The sequence below is a fragment of the Priapulus caudatus genome, unplaced genomic scaffold (genome assembly GCF_000485595.1).
Source record: "Priapulus caudatus unplaced genomic scaffold, Priapulus_caudatus-5.0.1 Scaffold10, whole genome shotgun sequence".
NCBI classification, from domain to species: domain Eukaryota; kingdom Metazoa; phylum Priapulida; class Priapulimorpha; order Priapulimorphida; family Priapulidae; genus Priapulus; species Priapulus caudatus.
This window is the reverse complement of record NW_014577071.1, coordinates 506549-528457: the sequence shown is the minus strand read 5'-3', so window position 1 is coordinate 528457 and position 21909 is coordinate 506549. Positions and strand designations below refer to the sequence as shown.

At 40.3% G+C, this 21909-nt stretch overlaps 1 protein-coding gene across 5 annotated transcripts in view; it reads right to left on the bottom strand.

Moving 5' to 3' along the window:
* Window positions 1-550: 550 nt before the first annotated feature.
* The window catches only part of LOC106807185 (transcription factor GATA-4-like), a 66818-nt gene continuing 45459 nt past the window's right edge, over window positions 551-21909 (bottom strand). For 3 of the 5 annotated variants that reach the window (XM_014809477.1, XM_014809469.1, XM_014809461.1), the window contains exons 2-8: window positions 15962-16920; window positions 14245-14295; window positions 10335-10504; window positions 4214-4342; window positions 3780-3921; window positions 3444-3524; window positions 551-3179 (exon numbers count right to left, since the gene is read on the bottom strand). In XM_014809477.1, coding sequence (XP_014664963.1) covers window positions 2899-3179; window positions 3444-3524; window positions 3780-3921; window positions 4214-4342; window positions 10335-10504; window positions 14245-14295; window positions 15962-16886 — 1779 coding nt within the window. In that variant the 5' untranslated portion in view covers window positions 16887-16920 and the 3' untranslated portion in view covers window positions 551-2898. The remainder of the gene's footprint in view (window positions 3180-3443; window positions 3525-3779; window positions 3922-4213; window positions 4343-10334; window positions 10505-14244; window positions 14296-15961; window positions 16921-21909) is intronic. The other 2 variants (XM_014809487.1, XM_014809494.1) reach the window with 2 other exon arrangements.

The following is a 21909-nucleotide window of genomic DNA, read 5'->3' as shown; positions in this document are numbered from 1 at the left end:
TGCCACGTAGCGGCACCCTCCCTCTACGCCCAGGGGAAATTGACACCGCAAGATGAGAGACAGAATTATCATATCTAGCACTTTACTATCAGTTCGTTGACTAGCATCCGTAGAAATACCATCGTCACATTGAAATTTTGTCTTTGCCAATTTAGCCACCAAAAGGTTTACGTTTTATGTATTGAATTAAAAGATTTTCGCGCACATTTCTTATTTACTATGCATGTTGTTTTACGTTGATACAGTATTGTATGAATTACGTCTCTAGTATGCCTAATAGTTTTGGATGGCGCGAATTATGTCTAAAGCACATAACTTCTACAGATACGATAAAGCCAAAACTATTATTTTTTTCAACCGGCTTTTATAAAAGTCCGGCATTCGACCTTATTTTATTTCGCAACAAATATTGTTCTGCACTTTTTGTGTTCTTGAAAGAAAATGGAAAACTTCAATCAATAACGTCAAACACGATCCACTTCTGCCAACCTTCACAGTTTTGTCTATGTTTGCAGGTGTTTAAAAACAAGAAAATCTCAATGCGTATAAGTTCTGTGAAGTATCTTATTTATATTATTTGGTAGTAAGCCATTCATATTATCATAAGGTATCAATTATTTATTTAATTGTATTTTATTACAAAAAGCATTCAATACCTGTTTCTTTGGTTTTATGCCTAGAATACAAATGAACTACGTGTAGGATTATAGTACGGTTATTGATATTGAGGTAATGACGAAATATGTATGCTATCGCTATAATATAACTAAATAATTGTAAGGCACGTTACAATTAGACTTCAAAGCTAAATTGCGCGGTTGTTTTTTCGAAGAAACACTGAAATGAAAAAACTACCTGGATCTTGATATTGAAAACACACAAAAACAGAAATAAACCTTGTTTTCGTCTCTGAAATAACATGCAATGCTCATTAATATCTACGACGATGCATTTGTTAATATATTCTTATATTAACTGACCAAACCTTTTTTTAAATGCGGACTGTTGGATAATTAAATGCCTCTCCTATACCTAAAAGTATAGATAGTTTTCCATGGGCTTAACTGCTACATCTTCCGTAAATACAGTCAAATGAGCTTTCGCATGATACGTGTATCAGTAACATTATTTGAGCTCGGTCGCACCATCCTCACCTAGGTGGCGCCACCAAGCTAGAGAAGCATAAGTGCCGATGACATTGTACAACGGCACAGTAACTTGACATAATCATAATTATTGACATTGTGAGCATTATGACATTATATGCAGGATTTCTACTCGTGTCTATATCGTGTCGTTTCTATATAGTCAACTTCCATATAAGCGGTTACCATTCGTGATCAATTTCAGACTTTCAAGTTTGACAAATCGTGATATTACAGAACATGTGCACTCGCCACTCACACTTGTGTCCTGCGAAAAAAAAAGTTTCCGGTGTATTGCAAATTTTTAATATATTCGTTCTGCTATCATTAGCGCGATTATTATTGCATAAATTTTACGTTTTTCATGAACTTGTTTAATGTAAGAAACCAGTATAACAAGGCCTACACGTAAATCCCAATTCATATAGAGGCATACATAAATAAATGCTTGGGGAGCCGAATATATAAACTTTATAGCCGTTTTAAAATCACCCTGGTCTAAACTAAACCTCATATGCCCCGTCAACCGTCTGGCGTAATCACAATTATGCTAGTAGTAACCAGTCTGATAAGAACATCACACCCAAATGCTGAGGTATCTGAAACCGTCTTCAGCGCAGTACTTGAAACAGTACATTTCCAAAACCAACGTACGTCTCTACCAATCTCTTCCGTCAACTAACAACTCTCACGAAACCTTCATCAAGCCGCATATACACAAAGACGATATCGATATACGATAACGAAGATTATAAGCAAAACTTCCTATAGTTATCCGAGTGTTGGCAACGCCGACGCACATGTATATCAGGAGTTAATAATAACAGATTTGTCATTATTAACCCTCTGATATATATCTAATGCGTGGCGAGTCACACCATATACGCATCTCAAGCACGACTGCGTAAAAAATGCGTCACGAAACCCATCTCTAGGTTGTGCGTAACACCGGATAAAGATCACTGTGCAACAGTAACAATAACACACGGTAGGGGGCGGTGCAGTCAACGCTACCGCGTACAATGACGATAACCTCTACGACCGTTATTTACAAAGGGTGACATGAACACATCGTCGTGCAATACTCGCATCCATGTGCAGGACGGTATCTAACTATTACGATCAACCACTGGTTTAACTTTATTCGACGGTGACATATTTTGCATGGTGCTACCACGCCACTATGCTGTCACACGTCCACCGAACAGAGCGAGTCCGCGAGGAGCATTCATTTCGTCATCTTCACTATCGTGCAACTTAGATTACTATAGTATCTTCGTGGATCGCACTCGGGTTTCCGATAATTTTCAGTATTGCGGCAATGCTATAGTCTGAATAGATAGATAGGAAAACAACACACACACACATAGTGACGTATATAACTAATACTGTCTGATATATAATGATTTTTTGCTAGGGATCACTTCTTATAGCATAGTAATACCCGAGAGGTACAAGACGCCAAACATACAATAGCAAAAGTGACGTAATCATAGAAATTGCTATACCATATTCAAGAAGTGTCTTATTTGTCGTATCTAATGGGACGAGTCATTAACACTAAATTAGCATATCACCCAACATTTCTGCTTTTGCTACATTACTTACAAAAAATCATCAGTCTATATTCAACTACACTTTACAACGTTTTAAACTCTGAATAAACTTAAGAAACAGATGGGCGTAAAAAAGAACTGCGGTGGGTATGCCAAATTCAAGCGTTCTCTGCGATTTTAACAACACGCCGATTGCACTACGACGTGGTGGTTTTAGGTCGGCCCATGTCGTCCATGCTTGCTTGATTAGGAGAGGAAGATGTTGCATTAGAATAGACATTTGTCACGGGCGAGTGCAAGCTCGATGGGTTTATCACAGGGACAGACTCCGCGGATCCATGATGCAGTGAATGATCCATGTTACCAGGAATGGCCATGCCCCGCGTCGATGCAAGGCCAATGTGAGACGTGCTCAGAGCATGGGCGTACGGATTATTGTGTACGTCCAGTGCTTTTTGGCTGTACATTGGCTTGATATCTGTAAGTAATTATTGTAAGTAATTAATAACATTCTTAGTTCTGAAGAGAAACGCAGAGAGAGAGAGATTGAGAGAGAGAGAAAGAGAGAAAGAGAGAGAGAGAGAAAGAGAGAGAGAGAGAGAGAGAGAGAGAGAGAGAGAGAGAGAGAGAACGCGAGATAGAGTATATGTTTATGGATTAGTATATACTTAATACGCTCTTGATATGTTGTCATATCATTATTCACGACTGATATTATAGAACTTCATTCTAAAGTACATACCTATAAGGCTGGAGATGTGTGGAGGGGGTGGCAGCGGTGGGGGCCCAAAAGATTCCGATTGCGTCATCACTGGTTTTATATCTATTAGACGACAGCAAAGTAACAAATTAAATGATAACGCTATCAACAAAATGGAAAGGTCATTGTTTTTTTTAATTAGAATATTTATATTATTCTACTATTCTAAATAAATTTATGTCGTATGAGTTCTTCAAATAATCCACGTGTCATATATGCGCAGATAGGGTGCAAGTATGAAGACATCAAGTAAATCTGTCCTCAACGACTAGGCTTACATTGAAATAATAACTCGATATGGTGTCGATGCTCGCTCACCTTCTTGGATTGTGCTTGTATTAGACATGACAAGAGACTTCGTGCTTTCAGCATTGCTGTTGGCGGTTTTCTTGTTGGCAGTCTTTGGCTTTCTTTTGCGTGTCTGAATGCCTTCTTTCTTCATTGCTAAAGGCCTTGCAATCTAAAACATGTATCCGATACATTTGTGTTACATCGTGAATTGCGAACATATAGGATAGGTTGAGGTATTATTTCTATTTTAATCAAGGCGAATATAATCACAAAAGAAGCCCCTCTGACACCTGGCCACCTCTGTTTAGTGTTTACTGCTATTCTTCGGGTTTTTTGAAGTGTGTACGTTTCTATATGCCACGTGCTGTGTCTACGTCTAATTGAAGTTACAAATATCATAATTACACAGAGCCACACGATTATCTTCCGTTTATAAAGAGAGACGCACGTATTAGTCTTACATTATGCAGTTTATAGTAAAGTCCACACGCATTACAGACGGGTTCCCCTTCGTTGTTTCTTCTCCAAAGAGTCGTGGTCGTTGTGTTGCAGTTGGCGCACGACAGGCCAACTCTACGCGATGCAGATTGCTGCAAAACAAAACCATATTACTTTGTAAATTATGTGTGTTTGTACATTTGTAAATTCTTATAAATGTGTAATTGTAAATTTGTGAATTTCGTAATCGTGTGCTTGTAGATTTTGTAAATGCGCTTTTATAAACGACAGCTTAGCCTTCGTGCAGTATATAATTACTTAAGAACTGATCGTTTGCGAAACAGGACAACACGTATGTTTAATTTATAGTTAATGTCAGTTTGAATAAAGTAATACCCTCCAAATTCTAGGAGATGGCGACTGTGAAAATCGACTCTTATATTCTAGTTGATATTAGTTTGAATCGACGTAAAAACGCACTATTATGCTACACAGCTAGGTTAATTATGTTTGCAGCATATGTTATAATAGTTGTAGCGAGAGAGCGAGAGCTAGTTCCAAAAGAAATTTCTCTATGATTATGATATCATATATCATAGCGTAATAGTATATATACTATAATAGAAACATCACGCAAACGTCATAAAGATAGCAGGCTGTTCTAAAGTTTTAATTGACAAGCTTTCGACATATTACATCCTCTTCATACGGCCAGCAGACGATTTGAAAAGGAATCAAAATAATCAACAAAATACACGCGTTATAGACTCCCATCAAAATGCAACTATATAAACTTCTCTACACGGTGTCGTGTTGTGACTTCTACTTATATATATACTATATGTAATATATTATATACATATTAGTTGCTATAAGTGGACCGCTGTGTATGCCGACCCCACAACGTTGTTCTACAACTGTTTCGCCTAACCTCATGCTGATTACCTCGCGCCAGCGAACATTCGGCCAATTTGCCACACGCCTGCGTTAAACAAGGGATATGTTCAGGTTACCGGACGGCGCTAACACTGTAAACGCCGCATTGCAACAATAACTGCTCATCGAAACTTTAATTCACAACATATCCTACTAAGAGAGATGCGTCATCTCTACCGGGCCTCTCCGATAAAGAAAAAAATCATCCTAATCTAAGTGACCGCAAAATTCGTGAAGTGCCTATACCAAAAACATGTCGTCTTTTTTCTTAATTTTCTCCGCCCCCCTCCAGAAAAAAACCCGAAGCAGTGAACCCGTAACCTTTTACCACATAAGCTTGTTCATCAATATGAACTGAAACAAGAAGCCGCAGAGCGTCTGGTGCTCATCTGAGGTCTGTTGCTGACGATTATGAAACGTAAACATTCAGTCTTCCGCCGTAGTACCGACATTCTGTTAGGCAGATATGGCAGCACACCAGTTCGCGTACACATCATCCCTAGACACCATACCTCGCGACTGGACGCGTCGCGCGAGGGGTGGGACACGCCGCGCACCAGGGACGGGGTGGGGACAGGGGCAGGGCAGACCTGGCCGCGCCGGCGGGCCTGTCGGGGAGCGGCGTGCGGGGACGAGGAGGCCTCTAATACGCAAAAGCAGTCGAACCTCCACTTGTTAACTCAGTAACAATATCCATGTGTTACCCTCCCTCCTTGAGGGTCAAAAGGTTATCAGAAACACTTACTACTCTCGTCGGCACGGTGGAGTCAGTGGAAAGCGATTGTCATGTCACTTTCAATCAGAAGCCATACACAACCATGATACGGTCACCCGCTCGAAACAAAAAAGTTTTCAAAAGTCGCTCGCAGAACATTCCTCAAGATAGAATGTCTAAAAATCTGCCCTGTGCCCCGATTGACCTTGACCTGGCTGAACCCCAATTTCAGCACAGTGATGGCTTTCCCCCTACCCATGATGCCATACAACCGCACTTCATCACGAGTCCTAGGTCGAGCCGTTAGATTTGTGCCCAATTCTGCATCCTCCCTAATATAACCTTTAAGTTGAAGGAGGTGAATGTTCCCCCTTCCTTTAGCAGCTCCTTGAACCTGTTGATCCGGAGCGGCGTGACCCACGCAGCTTCGACATCCCAAACTCGTTGTTTTCGGATTACACCCCCACGTCCGAATATCGTGACCGACTCGAGCCGTTTGATTTGTGCCAAACTGTGTTTGTACGACGAACGACGACGGACGGACGCGAGGCGACGGACGACGATCATGCGATTCTACAACTCGCATCTGACTATGTCAGATGAGCTAACGAAAGGGTCCCTAATTTTTATTAAATGCTTTCATTAGAGAAATGAAAGTTGAAAAACATGGTACGAAAATTGTAGTGATTTTCAAAACGCCACAAATTTCGTAAACAAAGAGCAGAACTTTATAAAAGAGATTATTTAAACAAAATTCCAGGAGATTTTCCTTGATATGTGTAGCATGAAACGTGACAATAAAATTTTGGATTGAGTTGTGAGTTCGAGAAAATAACGAGTGAAAATTCAGCCAACTTCAGCATTTCTAGCAATGGAGAATTAGCACTTTCTATATTTCCAGTGATTGTACGTCTGTGCTTAAGAATGTGACTAATGCGGGGATTGATTAAGCAGGGAGCTACATAAACAATAATTTCTACGTATACATAGCTGCCCACTGCAGTGCCGATCTCTCAAATAAAGGTGGCGTATTGGAACATTTCCGACCGAAAATCACCTCCCAACCCTAACATATCCTTAACTGTAATATTCGTTATAATAATACTAAGTATATATACTAGTAACCTAGATAGTATACATATAAGAATGTGAATATGGAATAATAAAATATAGTATAACAGAATTATATACTGAATATAATGCCTAATATATAATTATCGTTTAGTTTATCAGTGCACCGTAGAGAGTACGTCGCAGTTGCGTTTATTATTTACCAAATATGGTGGTTCGGAGCTGTTAGCGAATCTACACACGCACACACACATACATACGCACCGCACGCACACGAGCTCCCAAGCACTACACACAAGGAGGCGCACAACGCAGCCGCACCTAACACACACAGCGGCGAGCGCGGTCCGGCGGGCGAGGCACACTGCGTACACTCACACACACACACACACACACACACACAACACACACCACTCTCGGTACACAGCGGGCGATCTCGCGCCCAGCACAACACACACACCCAGCGCGCCCAACACACACACACACACCCGGATGGGTACGGACGCCGCAGCGCCACCTCCCACCAGGCGGCGAGGAGGGAGGCGGGGCGAGGGTAATGAGAGGAGAGGGGAGAAGAACGGGTCGGGGGGGATGGCGGGCGAAAGAGGGGCAAACTGAGGGGGGGGGACGGATCGCAGGACACGACACCGGGGCGAGGGTGGGGCAGGAGGAATGAGGGTGGGCGGAAGCTGCCCACTGTGGCGGATGGAAGTTGGGCGGCAGAGGGATGGCACGACACAAGCACCCACACACCGACACACCTGGGACCGCGGGTGCGACACATCACACACAACGTACATACACACGTACAACAATCAGCGACATGGCAAGCACGACACACAGCGCGTGGTACGAGCGCGAGAGCGGTACGCGGAGGCGCAGCACACACCCGACAACGGCACCACAACACACACCACGTACACACATGTACACGAGGCGTCAAACACACACCAGACACACGTAACACAACACACTCGGTACACGGGCACACACCACACACAGCACATGCGCGACAGAAAACCGGGCGGCCGAGGCAGCAGCACGGTAATGCAGGAGGGCGCACCCGGCCTGGCGGGCGCAACCACACACAGGCGGAGGGAAAAACCGGTAGGCGGACACACGCGCACACAGCAAATCACACGAGCACACAGCGCACCAACACACGCATGAAGGACTCGCCCGGATGCCGAGGGCCGCGGTACTCGTACACTCGCTACACTCGCGCGAATTTTCCGCTTGAGGCAGCAATGACGCCATTTTGTACTTGTCTGTATTCTACTTATCTGTTCAACGTGGTTATTTCCGCCGATTCTACAATAGCGCATTCCACGTATGCACTACACGGTGTGTAAAAGAATACGTTCCGAGGTACTACCCGTAGTTATGTGGGCATCTACATCGTGTCTAACGACAAACACTGCGTAACCGTGATGCTTATTTCATTTTCTGAATAGCTTGACTAATTTCGGTTACCCGGCTGCCATGTACTTCATCAAATATTGGTTTGCAGTGGCATTTTCAAGGCTGAACACATGCAGAATTATAGTAAATAGGGTGGTACAATATTGTACTTGTCCCTGTTGCTATATATTCGCATGGTTTGGCCGAATATTCGGCTACTATAATATACTATTATTGACTAAAAGTTAGTAACTCACATTATTAATACGCGTTTGTCAATTATAAAAAAATTATATTTGTATGTGAAAATTTATATTCTTGATATTGTTCATCTTTCATGGTCAGAGTATGCTATCATCCTTCATATTTTGTCGGTCTTGTAAAATAACTTTGGCACGCGCCAAGCACACATCCGCAGTTTCTATCCAGACAAAACCGCAAATGTTGAGTTACGAGTGCTAGATATCTGCAGATACAGTAATATTTTTAAATATCCGATTTCAATATGCAGTGCTAATATTATTTACTAGAGCTGGAAGTTCTATCTTGATATTCTCGTATAGTTCTGTATTCAACCTACTCATGTATGGGGGAAACATTGATAAGCGGTACCAACCTATCTCCCAGGTCCCCGAGTATGGCCGTAGATATTTTTGTAGTTGTATGATAATATCGGGAGTGAATAATAATAGTCTATTATTATATCTATTATAATAATCTATTATTATTCACTCCTGATAATATAGCAGTATAAATTTATGCATAATAGCAATTATCCTATATTCCTATATTCCTTTTTTCACTGAAACGCATTCCTCTTTGTCGCGCGCCGTTATAAAACTATTAAAACAATTTAATCATGATAGACTTTTACGCCACTCGGGCGTATGATGATTGAACACCAAACTTCGAAAATAAATGTGATATCTTAATGTGAAGCTTAATGTTAATGCCGCACGCGATACCCTTACGCATGAGACGACGGACAAAACGGTAATGCTTTTACAAAGATCGGTATAGGTACATCATAGGCCTATTGATGTCATATGAACAGGAATGTGTAATAATATATTCTATTATCTATTCTATTTCTATTTATATAATCTATAGATCTATTATTATACACTCCTGATATGGATACTCGTGTGTGCGTGCTTGGGCGCATTGAATTTCATATATATCAACTATTATCAAAAGTCCATAATAGAAAATTCCATTATTACTCTTGATATTATATAGATATATATATATAATCATAGTGTGTGGTGATTCAATCTTTTAACATCTCATGGTATCCGTATTATATATATATATACTACGACTACTATAGCATTCATATGACATTCATATATTCATATATCTTCATGGGTGTCCCGTGGGTCCACACAACACGCACGTATGCGATGACATACGCATACGCATATACATACGCATACGCAACGCATACGCATACGCATACGCTACGCTACGCATACGCATAAGCATACGCATTAGGATACGCATACCATACACTCACATTACACATGTATACATATATAATATATGGAAACTGTGTAATAGTGTATGTGTTGTGTATGTGTATGTGACTGTGGTATGTGTATGTGTATGGTATGTGTTGTGTATGCGTGCGCGTGCGCGTGGCGCGTGCGTTGTGGGTGTGTGTAAGTGTGCGTGTGTGTGAGTGTGTGTGTTGTTGTGTGTGTGGTGGTGGAGTGTGTGTGTGTGTGTGATGTGTGTGTTGTGTGATGTGTGGTGTGGTGTGTGGTGTGCGTGTTCTGTGAAGTATGTGGTGAGGTTATAAAGTATTGTACATCGAAGAGAAAGACTGCGGTAACTTTAGCTCGACCGATTTGAAGTCGGAGCTAAAACACTAACAGATACTAAAACAGATAACCTATCACACACAATGTTAATGAATCCACATACAAAACAAGACGTAGGTTCAGCACGTCAACTCATCTGGTTTAACTACTTGCCATACATTAAGCACTAAGCGGTGAGGTGTTTTTTTCATCCATAACCAATCGTAAGTTGATTCTTGGACAAGGGGCCCCGTTCATGCGCTGCACTTGTGGTAAGCGAGGCCATGATACGTAAAGTGACGCAGTTCCGTCTCGGGCCATAGAGGTGTCGAACATTGCGCCGCGTGACGCATTACGTCTTCCTTCGGGTAATAGTCTACCACCATAGTCTGTAAGACACCGATATAGGTGGACATTAGTTGTTTTGTAATAATAATAATTAAGCTCTATATCTACGCCGTTATAAGAGAAAATGGGAATTGAGTGGTTTCCCTGCGCGTTTCGAATTCTATATATATCTATATGTGTGTGTGTGTGTGTGGTGGTGTGTGTGTTGCTGTGGTTGTGGTGTGTGATGTGTGTGTGTGTGTGTGTGTGTGTTCGGTGTGTGTGTGTGTGTCGTGTGTGTGTGTGTGTGTGTGGTGTGTGGTGTTTGTGTGTGGTTGTGGTGTGTGTGTGTGTGTGGTCGTGTGTGTGTGTTGGTGTTGGTGGTGTGTGTGTGAGTTTGTGGTTGTATGTGTGTGTATGTATGTTGTGTGGCGAGTCTGCATGCGTACGTGCGTGTGTGCTGTGTGTGTTGTTATGGCACGTTGGTCGTACCATGTTACAGATATGATTATGTTCGAGAATTGGCCTATATTTCGTTTTGTCCCGTATGGAAATTGAAGTCGGAATAAAAAGCCCCAAAAAAACCAAAAAAAAAAACCACAAAAAAATAACCAAAAAAAAAAAAAAAAACAAAAAGAAGGGAAAAAAAAAGAAAAGACAGAAAGAAAAAAAAAAAAAGAAAAAAAGGGATGGTTATTGCGGGATTTTGGAAGATTCGCAAATTCGGAATTCGCATTGCGGGAACTATCGGTAAATTTTCAGGTTTGATCAATATGCTATTGGGACAAATCGATGACATCGATTGGATTTTAGGTAGGTAAGCGGTTTCAACAAGATTAAGGGAGAATAAGCTTTATTCATTCGGGGCAAGAACGTAGGTAATTTGAGCACGTTTAAGTCGACTATGTGAAGTTTAACTGTGGAAACAAGAATTACGATGAAACCATTAATTGTTTAATGCTCACTACATGTATATAGCAGGGCAATCACGAGCTAATAATATTTATCAATAAATAGGTTTTTAATTAGGCTATTGATGCATAAACAATATACACCTGCTTATTACGTGTACGCAATCTGCACGTAGCCAACGATGTTTTTTTAATCTTGATTGATCACGTATAATCAGCAGATATGAGATATTAACAAGTTTTGATAGTTGCACGTCTAGTGAAACCACATTAATATTAGACAGCCATGATTTTCGTCAATTAAGACTGTTTGTTTTGTATTGGTACAAAGATTCTTAATTGGCAATGGTTTGTAATGCTGATGCAACAACTTATGGATCACGTCCAAAAGCTTATTCGTATTGCAAATTCTACTTTATTAGACCCACAATTTATACTGGAGCTTGAATCATAATTACATTGACTCCATTAGTTAATTTACAATCCTTGTTTCAGTCATTTTACGGTATAATTAGTAGTGAAGTATAATTTGCTTTCTCGGCACTAATTGTGTTTAACCTTGAACATTATCAAGGTTGTTAGTTTATGAGATGCCTTCTGTCTAAATTTAATCTATGATATTTAATGATACAGCATTCGTAAATTTTCCGACTACTGAAAATTAAACATCGACGATGATAGTTGGTTAATCTGGAATTTGCTAATATGTAATTTCTGACTTTATTTGTAAAATCTTATCTTTGAAACTATTATTGTTTATCGTAATGTTTAGGTCAATTTTCTATACGATAATAGTTATTTTACTGTGCTGCGGGACCACCAATTTGGGAGAATATTATACACGCTTCGCGTTAGCATTTCTAATGCGACATGGAATCTCATATAAAACGAATTAGAAATTTTAGCTGATACCATTTTTTTCCTTCTGTATGCAATGTTTCGCCGAAAGACGCGTCAATTTGCATTCATGTCTAGTACATGGTCTAAGCAGTGCTGTTTGTTTAACCTATAATGCTACAGTAATGTATATACCTAATTAAAGGAACTTCACTGACAAATTAATCATTATAGTATACTATCTCGATATACAGTGTCATATTAATTTTATCTACCTATATCTATCTATCCTAATTATCTATATATTAATGCTATATATCTAATATATCTATATATAATAAGTACGTTAAATACATAATATATTATAGTACATATATTATAATACTGTCATTGTCTATTGTGCTATCTATCTTCGTATTATATATATATATATATATATATATATAATATATATAGTTATATATATAACTATTATGATCTAATGTATATCAGTATTATATAGCCTTGTTAATTGTGGACCATTAGAGTGAATAAAACATTTGTTTATCATTTACTACGGATAACTATTTATCTATGATATCTAGTTACAGTTCAAAGCTACCGGTGCTACCCGTCATTGAGCGTACAATCGTGTTAGAGAAAGGTTCTCTCAGGTTTAGAAAATGTTTTACCGATTTCATTTTCAACATTATCGATGGTAACACTATGTGCCACCTGTATACATGCTCATTTCTTCATATAACGGTAAATGTGACTGTCAGAGCGTTTTGGCTTGCCGCGTACATGTGTAGTGAGCCGCGGTGACGTCAGAAAAAGCTGATTTCTCCGTTCCAATTTCTGACTTAGTAGTCGATGTAATAATGGATATTTCTCTGTGATTACAACTCGAAATAGATTTACTTTTACTTTTTAATGTACATATTGCTGTAAAAAAGCGCGTCAGGGATTGTTATTAGGGCCGTATGTTTATGAGTTATGTCTCTTTATTCGCAAATTTTAAATTCAGAAGTGCGACTTGAATTTTAGGCAGTTTTTATTTTTCTCAGTAAATATGAACTTAAAGAAAAATTTGATGCGTTATTTTAGTTCATATTGTGCTTAACATGTGGCGAAAATTTTGTATCTTCACTCTTTCTGGTAATTGAGAAATATCCAAAATACATTTTTACATAAATTCAAATTTTTTGGTAACATAATTAGGTGCTAGAATTTCATGAAATTTGTTGCCTTGAGCATAAAGATATATCTCCTCTATAAATAAAACAAGTGATTGATTTGATTCATTTGTCAATAAACGTTTAATCTTTATTAGAGTTATATATGTACCCGTGCAAAATGTTGAGAGTATCCATGTCTATAAGGTGCATGAATATGTGCTATATGTTTTAGATGGTGTTATCAATGTGTCAATCATGGTGTTAGACTGTCTTATAGCTATTCGTCTACATTGACCCGTGATAAACACATGCCTACGTTTTTAGAAAATAAATAGAACTTTGACCATTGATTCATGATCAGGGGTGCGGTATACTTCTAAACATGTCAGCTTACGGTTACTGACGTTTCGCATTGATTTAACTTCAAGCAAATTGGGATTGAAATAGTGTACAGCAATTGAATCTTATATAATTTATTTATTATTTTATGACCGCTTTCTGCAGAATATATTTTAATTAACTTTTGAACTTAATGAACCACTCTCTGACAAAATGAAATCGATTAACCATGTCATCTCAAATGTCAATTTACTCCACTGTTATATGCACGCACACGCACGCGCACACGCACACACACACACGTACACGCACACGCACACACTCACTCACTCACAAGTACGGAAAGTCAATCTTTAATATATTTTAATCTGTAAGTAACTGTTATAATCCATTGCACACATGTCATATATTATAATATATATATATATATATATATATATTAGACCTACATGATGTACTTGTGAATCTCACTGATTTGTCACCCTTGCTGTCTAGCTCAATTAAATCTTATCCCAAACTAAAATATGATGGAAAAATATTGTGTGGAGTGACACCTACCATGGGAACTGCTCGATATGGGTGTTCGTTCATAATGGCCTTGACCTGTACCTTGTGTGAACATATTGAAGAGGAACAGCAATAAATAAAAATATCGATACAATTTGTAGTTAAGCATACACGTGCACATACGCGTGAAAATACACACGCATGTACGCACACACGTGTGTTAGTGTCCTTGATCTAGCATGTATACCTTTTAGAATATGCACCACGTAGAAATCTATATATAATCAAGATACCTATATTTCACAATATCCTGGTAAATTGTTACGATTATTATATAGGCGTGATAAATTAAAGAACTATTTATACTGCGTCCTTATTACTTTCTTCGTAATATATCGAAAAGTTTTCTTGCCAGCTAGGTCTGAGTAATATGTGCCTAAATACTTGCATGTGGCGACTACTTTTTGTCAAGAAATTAGATTGAACACTGGTATGCTTAATGCTCCACACACACACGCGCGCGCACACGCACACGCACACGGACACGCACACGCACACGCACACGCACACACACACACCACAACACACACAACACACACACAAACACACACACACAACACCACGCACACGCCACAGCACACACACACACACATATATATATATATATACGGACGCAAACGACGTTATCTACTTCTGTTTCTTCGAACTCATTCTATGTAGCGTGATGCGCAAGAACGGGGTCGAGCGATTGTGCGCTGATGTCATGCCACTGATTGACAGCTAATTCGCTGGTTATTTGACGTCACGAATAGCATAGCATATGAGGCAATATATGCGGCCTTTTACTGGTTTCCACTCGCTTTCCTTTCGATACACGCTGAATATATGGATTCGGGATGGATTGAATGGGGTAAATTAAATTGTTTGAGTGCTGGCGCTACATCACGTGAATTTTTTCTCATATTTTTTCGCGCACGTCGCGAAATTTAGTCTGATTCTTATTTGGGACATAGGGTGGGTTTATCCCTGCGCCTGATCCTGTGTGCGGGGGGAACTTGCTTAGTTAGTCTCTCTCTCTCTCTCTCTCTCTCTCTTCTCTCTCTCTCTCTCTCTCTCTCTCTCTCTCTATCTCTCTCTGCTTCTCTCTTTCTCTCTCTCTCTCTCTCTCTTCTCTCTCGTCTCTCTCTCTCTCTCTCTCTTTCTCTTCTCTTTCTCTCCTCTCTCTCTCTCTCTCTCCCTCTCTCTCTCTCTCTCTCTCGTCTCTCCCTTCTCTCTGTCTCTTCTCTCTCTCCTCCTCTCACTCTCTCTCTTCTCTCTCTCTCTCTTTCTCTTCTTTCTCTCTCTCTCTTTCTCTCTCTCTTCTCTCTGCTCTCTCTCTCTCCCTCTCTCTCTCTTCTCTTCTTCTCTCCTCCGCATCTCTCTCCTCCTCCCTTTCTGTTCTATCGCGTCTCTCTCTCACTCCTCTCTCTCTTCTCTCATTCTCCTTCTCCCTCCCTCTCTCCTCTCTCTCTCCCTCTCTCTCTCTCTCTCTCTCTCTCTCTCTCTCTCTCTCTCTCTCCTTCGCTTCTCTCTCTCTCTCTCTCTCTCTCTCTCTCTTCTCTTTCTCTTCTCTTTCTTTTTCTCTTTCTCTTTCTCTTCTCTCTCTCTCTCTCTCCTCTCTCTCTCTACTCTCTCCTCTCTGCGCGCGCGTCGCTGCTTCTGCTCTCTCTTTCTCTCTTCTTCTCTTTGATTTATACGAACACCGTCGTGTACATTCGTCTATACCTACCGTTCGGCATGCCAGGTGCTTGTCTCGGTAACCCGGGCGGACCGCCTCCCATCATTGCATTCACCCTCAGTCCGCTATCCAGCGTCGGCCAGCCCGCAGCCGCCGACATCGCGTCATGTGTCACGTAACCGTACGCGAGTCCGTTCGCCGTGCGTTGCCGCGTCGAGCCGTAGCTAGTGTCCAGCGCTCCCGGAGAGCCTATCGGCGGACTGGGCGGGAAGCCGACGCGGGGCGACACGGGATGATGCGACTGGCCGACGGAGTAGGACGCGACGGCGTCCTGCGGCTGCTGATACCAGACGGTGTTCGCCTGTCCGGCGTGCCCGCCGCCGTTCACGCTGTACTGCATCGGCAGTAGCGGCCGCGACGTCGGCACGTAGACGGGGTTGTTTGCCGCGTGCATGTAGACGGACGACGGCGTGTCCTGGTACGGTTGTCCCGCGCCGACGACCGGCGACTGCATCGATACGTTCTGAAACATGATCTCGCGCGCGCGCGCTCCGTGGTACGTCGTGCCGCCGTACGTCGCCGCCGACGGCTTTTCGAGATAGTCAAAGAAGTGCTCGACGTCTTCTGTCGGCAGCAGCTGGCCTTGCGGCGGCGGCAGAGGAGCCAGGTGATGCGCGCTGGCGACGGCGTGAGAAGAGGAGGCGTCGGCGACGGCGGTACTCATAGCACGGCCACCAGCACCGCCGCTGCTGCTGCTGCCTCTGCTGCTGGTCGTGGTGGTGCTGCTCTCATGCGGTTGTGACGACGAGAAGAGCGGTGCGCCGACGACATGCAGCCCGGCCGACGAGAACGGCTTACTATGGCGTGGTGACGTGAGCGTGTTGTTGTTATCGATGCTCGATTCGGACGCCGGCACCTCGCTGCCTTCCTCCGATTTAAAGACGCGGGGCTTCTCTCTCCACTCCTGCTGTTCCATATGCCATACGCAATCGGTCAACACCTAGACGGTTCTGAAAAATATAAACGCGTATATGTGTATATATATAAGTAAATAAATTATAATAATATTATAGAAGTAAATAACTAACTTAGTCAATATTTTTCCTTTACATGCGTGTCTACGAACTTCATTTACGCCATTAAATGCATAAAATGCAAAATTTACTATATTGGCGAAACCAGGAAATGGGGCTAAAAAATAAGGAAATGAGTCTATAAAATAAGTAAGTGGACTCTTACATTACATTTAAACTCGCCACAAGCTAGAGAATAGCATGTACTCCATCCGCAACCTGTTCTACGTCTGTTTCTATGGTGAACCCACTGCCTCTAACTTCACTCTGTTTCGGACTAAGTGGTTATAACAAAGTGTATAGTGACTTGTAAAAAAAACTCAAAATTGTTTATAATTTCACCGACATTTATTCTCAACATTTCTGCCATGTAGAAATTTTCAAAATACAAATATACACGAATACAATACAGATGTAGATTAGACCCATTTCCTTATTTTACAGCAGCGCCATAGTAGTTCACTTTTATTTCACCATAGAAACAGATGTAGCTCAGGTTGTGGATGGCGCACATGCTATACTCTAGCTTGTGGAGAGTTTGAATGTAATGTAAGAGTCCACTTACTTATTTTTGAAAATAAGAAACTACGAACTACGAACTAGGAAATAGCTTCACGCACGTCTCTATTTACACGTTGTTATTTGCATGAGCAATGTTGTTTTGTCGATGTGGAAGTGCAAGGTTTCTGTTATAATTATTACGTCCGTGTCACCGATAACTCATTAGTGCTGCATCGTACCGTGGCACATTCCTTTGACCTCTTATTCCGGATGCCGTGTTACTACGTTACATGTGTATTACATTACGTTTATTAGTTCTAGAACTATAGCCCTGGCGAGGGGCGAGCGCCTGTGGCAGAGCGAAGGGCTATAGTTTTAGAGCTATGTACGTTTATCAACTACTACGGACTACTACTTATGATGCCCGTTTAACTGATATTTAGGCTAGTGTGTAGCTATTGCTGTTGCTATGGCCTTAGATAAAATGCCATGTGCAGTGAAATACGCCATATTTATATCACCAGCCGGTTGATATCGCGTTGGCATACACGTACTCATCCGCGTTCATGTACGCTTAAATATATTTCCCAGATCTAGTTAGTAGTTGGCCAGTCCGCATGCGACCATGCACAAAATCTTCACCTGCTATTTCTCGCACTGTTTGAGCAGATAGTGTAAACACTACATGCGCACATGTGGAATTATATGACAGTTTGCACGACGCCGTGAAACATGGGCAAATACGCTTATCTTCCCCGTCATCTGTCTGCAGTTTCATACGAGTCCCCTCGTACTGTTTATACGGCAAACATGCGTTTGCCATGATGCGCCAGGCGTTGGATCGTTTGTCAGACGCAAAGGACTCAAGATGTCAAGCGTTTCTTTTCGATGGAGATCATGATAAATAGGTAGACAGGTGATAGGCCGATGCTAAGTAAATTTCTCGCTACCTTTTGACCTTAAGCTTAGCACACACTTGCGACGTTTTCATGCAACTCGGCAGCGATTCTAGAATCGCAGTCGAAATTGCTGTGAAATTGCTACGTATGCGGGAACGTGCAACTGCAACCCGTAGCGATTCTGGTCGCTTGCAACGAGTTGCAAGATATCAAACTGATTTGATTTTCAGCAATTCGTCGCTCCTAATCGCTCCGAAATCGCTTCGAAATCGCATGTGTGCGGGTAGACAGCGACTTGCAACTATGAAAAATTCTCGTCCGACCAATCAGCGAGCACCATCTCATCACGTGAAAAATGTGTGTTATTATCAGGAGTTAATAAAGTCTTTATTGTCTTTAAAGTCTTTGTCTTTATTAACTCCTGTTATTATGTATGTATGTCTCTATTCGTCGGAGCTGAAACACTGAAATAATGCTGCCTTAAATATATAAAAGCCTGCGTATGAAGAGTTATATGTAGAATATATAATTCATTATTTAGTTATGATTTATAATACTATATAATTGTTTTTTATTTATCATATAATATCATATATAAGTCATACTAATATATTGTCTCATTGGGTCCATTTTCTACCACATGATTGAATGTTTTTGAGTGAGTTACGGCAAATCGGTTTTTTAATAGTGGAATGGCCTTATATAATATGAGACTCCATCTAGTGTTAGTGTTATGTAAACTTCTAAAACTACTAAAACATTGAACAAAACAAGTCAGTCATGGAAAGACAACAGCAGTCGCTTGCATGCGCACACGCGGTGAGGCGTGCGACCGATCGCTTGCGGTTGCAAGTTGCAGCGACGAGCAACCAAAAATCACAGGTGTGCGCTAGGCTTTACGCGGCATTGCTATGCTTTACGTAGACTTGCGGTTAGTGGTGTAATGCGCAATAGCGGTAAGGCGCGTCCGTGGACACATCTCACATCTGCTACTTTTACATAGCTGCATAGGTTAAAAAATAACAATTTTAAAAGCGTTAAAAATGTGCCCGAAATTTACATATATCAAACATGCTAAGCAAACGAATTGGTCAGAAAATGCCAGTTTTCTGCCTTTGTTCACCAACAACTATCAATTAAATGTTTGTTAGTATTAGTATTATTATAAACTTCGAAGTCTAAATCGTGCGTCGGCAGAATATTCTCCATTAATAAAACGTGTTGTGCGTTGTATTTTGTCAACAGTTCGTGTCATCTGTAACATACTGAGTATAGGTATACACACTATGCATATATGTTACAGAAGGAAGACCTAATACTGCTAAGCACTCTTATTATATAAGACACCATTTTCCCGTAGCGTGCGTGCGTGCTTTCGCGTGCGTGTGCGCATGCCTGCGTAGTGCGTACGCGCGAATGTGTCAGCGTGTGTACGCATGCCTGGGTACGTGCGTACGTGTGTGTGCACCTGCTTGTTGAAAGGGTATCTTGATGACGTTTGCAATGCGGGATATAACAAAATACTTATTTATTATTTATTATTGTATGTTTTCGTATATTTCATTATGCATCTATTCCTGTCGCTAACGGCTATTAATTGCTTTGCTATTACCGTTGCTGTTGCTGCTGCTGCTGCTGCTGCTGCTGCTGCTGCTGCTGCGGTTGTTGCTGTTACTGTTGCTGTTGCTGCTGCTGTTGCTGTTATTGTTATTGTTACTGTTTCTTGTTTTTTCGGCTAATTAATAATAATTTTTTATTGTTAATTTCTCATTAATGCTATGGATATAGTTCAATTACTGTTTGCAATATTTGTGAATTAAATCGCGCTTCTGTTGGATGCGTGCGCACACACACACGCACGCACGCACGCACGCTGTGTGTGTGTGTGTGTGTTGTATGCACGTTGGTCTGTCCATGTATACAGATATGATTATGTTCGAGAATTGGCCTATCATTCGTTTTGTCCCGTATAGAAATTGGAAGTTCCAGGAATTATGCGGGGAATTTTGGAACATTCGCAAATATTCGGAAATTTCGCAATTTCGGGAACTATCGGTAATTTTCAGATGAACAATATGCTATTGGAAAAAATACGGATGACCTCGGATTTGGGATCTTAGGGTAGCTAAGCAGTTCACCATAGCTAAGCAGAATACACTTTTATTCATTCGGGCAATGAACGTAGGTAATTTGAACACGTTTAATGCATATTTGAAGTTTAACTGTGGAATACAAGAATACATAACACATTAATTTTTAATCTACCACATGTATATACATGGCATCAAGAGCTAATAAATATCTATAAATAAATAAGTTTTTATTAGCTCTTGATGGCATAAACAATATACACATGCTTATTATACTGTACGCAAATACCTGCACGTTATGCCAAAGATTTTTTTTTTATCTTGATTGATCACGTATAATCAGCAACTATGAGATATTACAAGTTTTGATTAGTTAGCACGTCTAGTGAAACCACATATTATAGCAGCCTGATTTTCGTCAATTTAGATGTTTGTTTTGTTATTGTAACAAGATTCTTATTTGCAAATTGGTTGTAATCTGATGCAAAACAACTTATGGGATCACGTCCAAAAGCATTATTCGTATTGCAAAATTCTACTATTATTAGACCCACCATTTATACTGGAACTTGAATCATAAATAACATTGACTACATTAGTAATTTACAATCCTTTGTTCAGTCATTTACCGGTATATATAGTGACACTATATTTGCTTTCTCGGCCAACTAATTGTGTTTAACCTGTGAACATTACTCAAGGTTTTAGTTTATGAGATGCACCTTTCTGTCTAAAATTAAATCTTTGATGATTTATGATACAGCTTCGAAATTTCCGAACTACTGAAAATTTACATCGACCGATGGATAGTTGGTTTAATCGGAATTTGCTAAATGTAATATTTCTGACTATTATTTGTAAAATCTTATCTTTGAAACTATTATTGTTTATCGGTAATTTTCAGGTCAATTTTCTATACGATAATAATTATTTTACTGTGCTCGGGACATCCACCACTTTGGGAAAATATTATACACAAGCGTTCGCGTTAGCCTTTCTAATCGACATGGGAATCTATCAATCGATTAGAAGTTTTAGCTGATAACATTTCCTTCTGTATGCAAATGTTTTCGCCAGAAAGACCGTCAATTTGCCATTCCTGTCTAGTACATAGGTCCTAAGCTAGTCGTTTTGTTTCACCCTATAATGCTACAGTAATGTATATACCTATATTAAAGGAACTTCACTGACAATTAATCAATTATAGTATACTATCTCGATATCAGTGTCATATCTATTTTATCTACCTATATCTATCTATCTATATCTATCTATATATATCTATATATCTATATATCTATATATATATACGTATAAATATATAAATATATATATACATATATATGACTATCTGTCTATCTGTCTATCTGTCTATCTATCTATCTATCTATTTATCTATATATATATATATATATATATATATATATATATATATA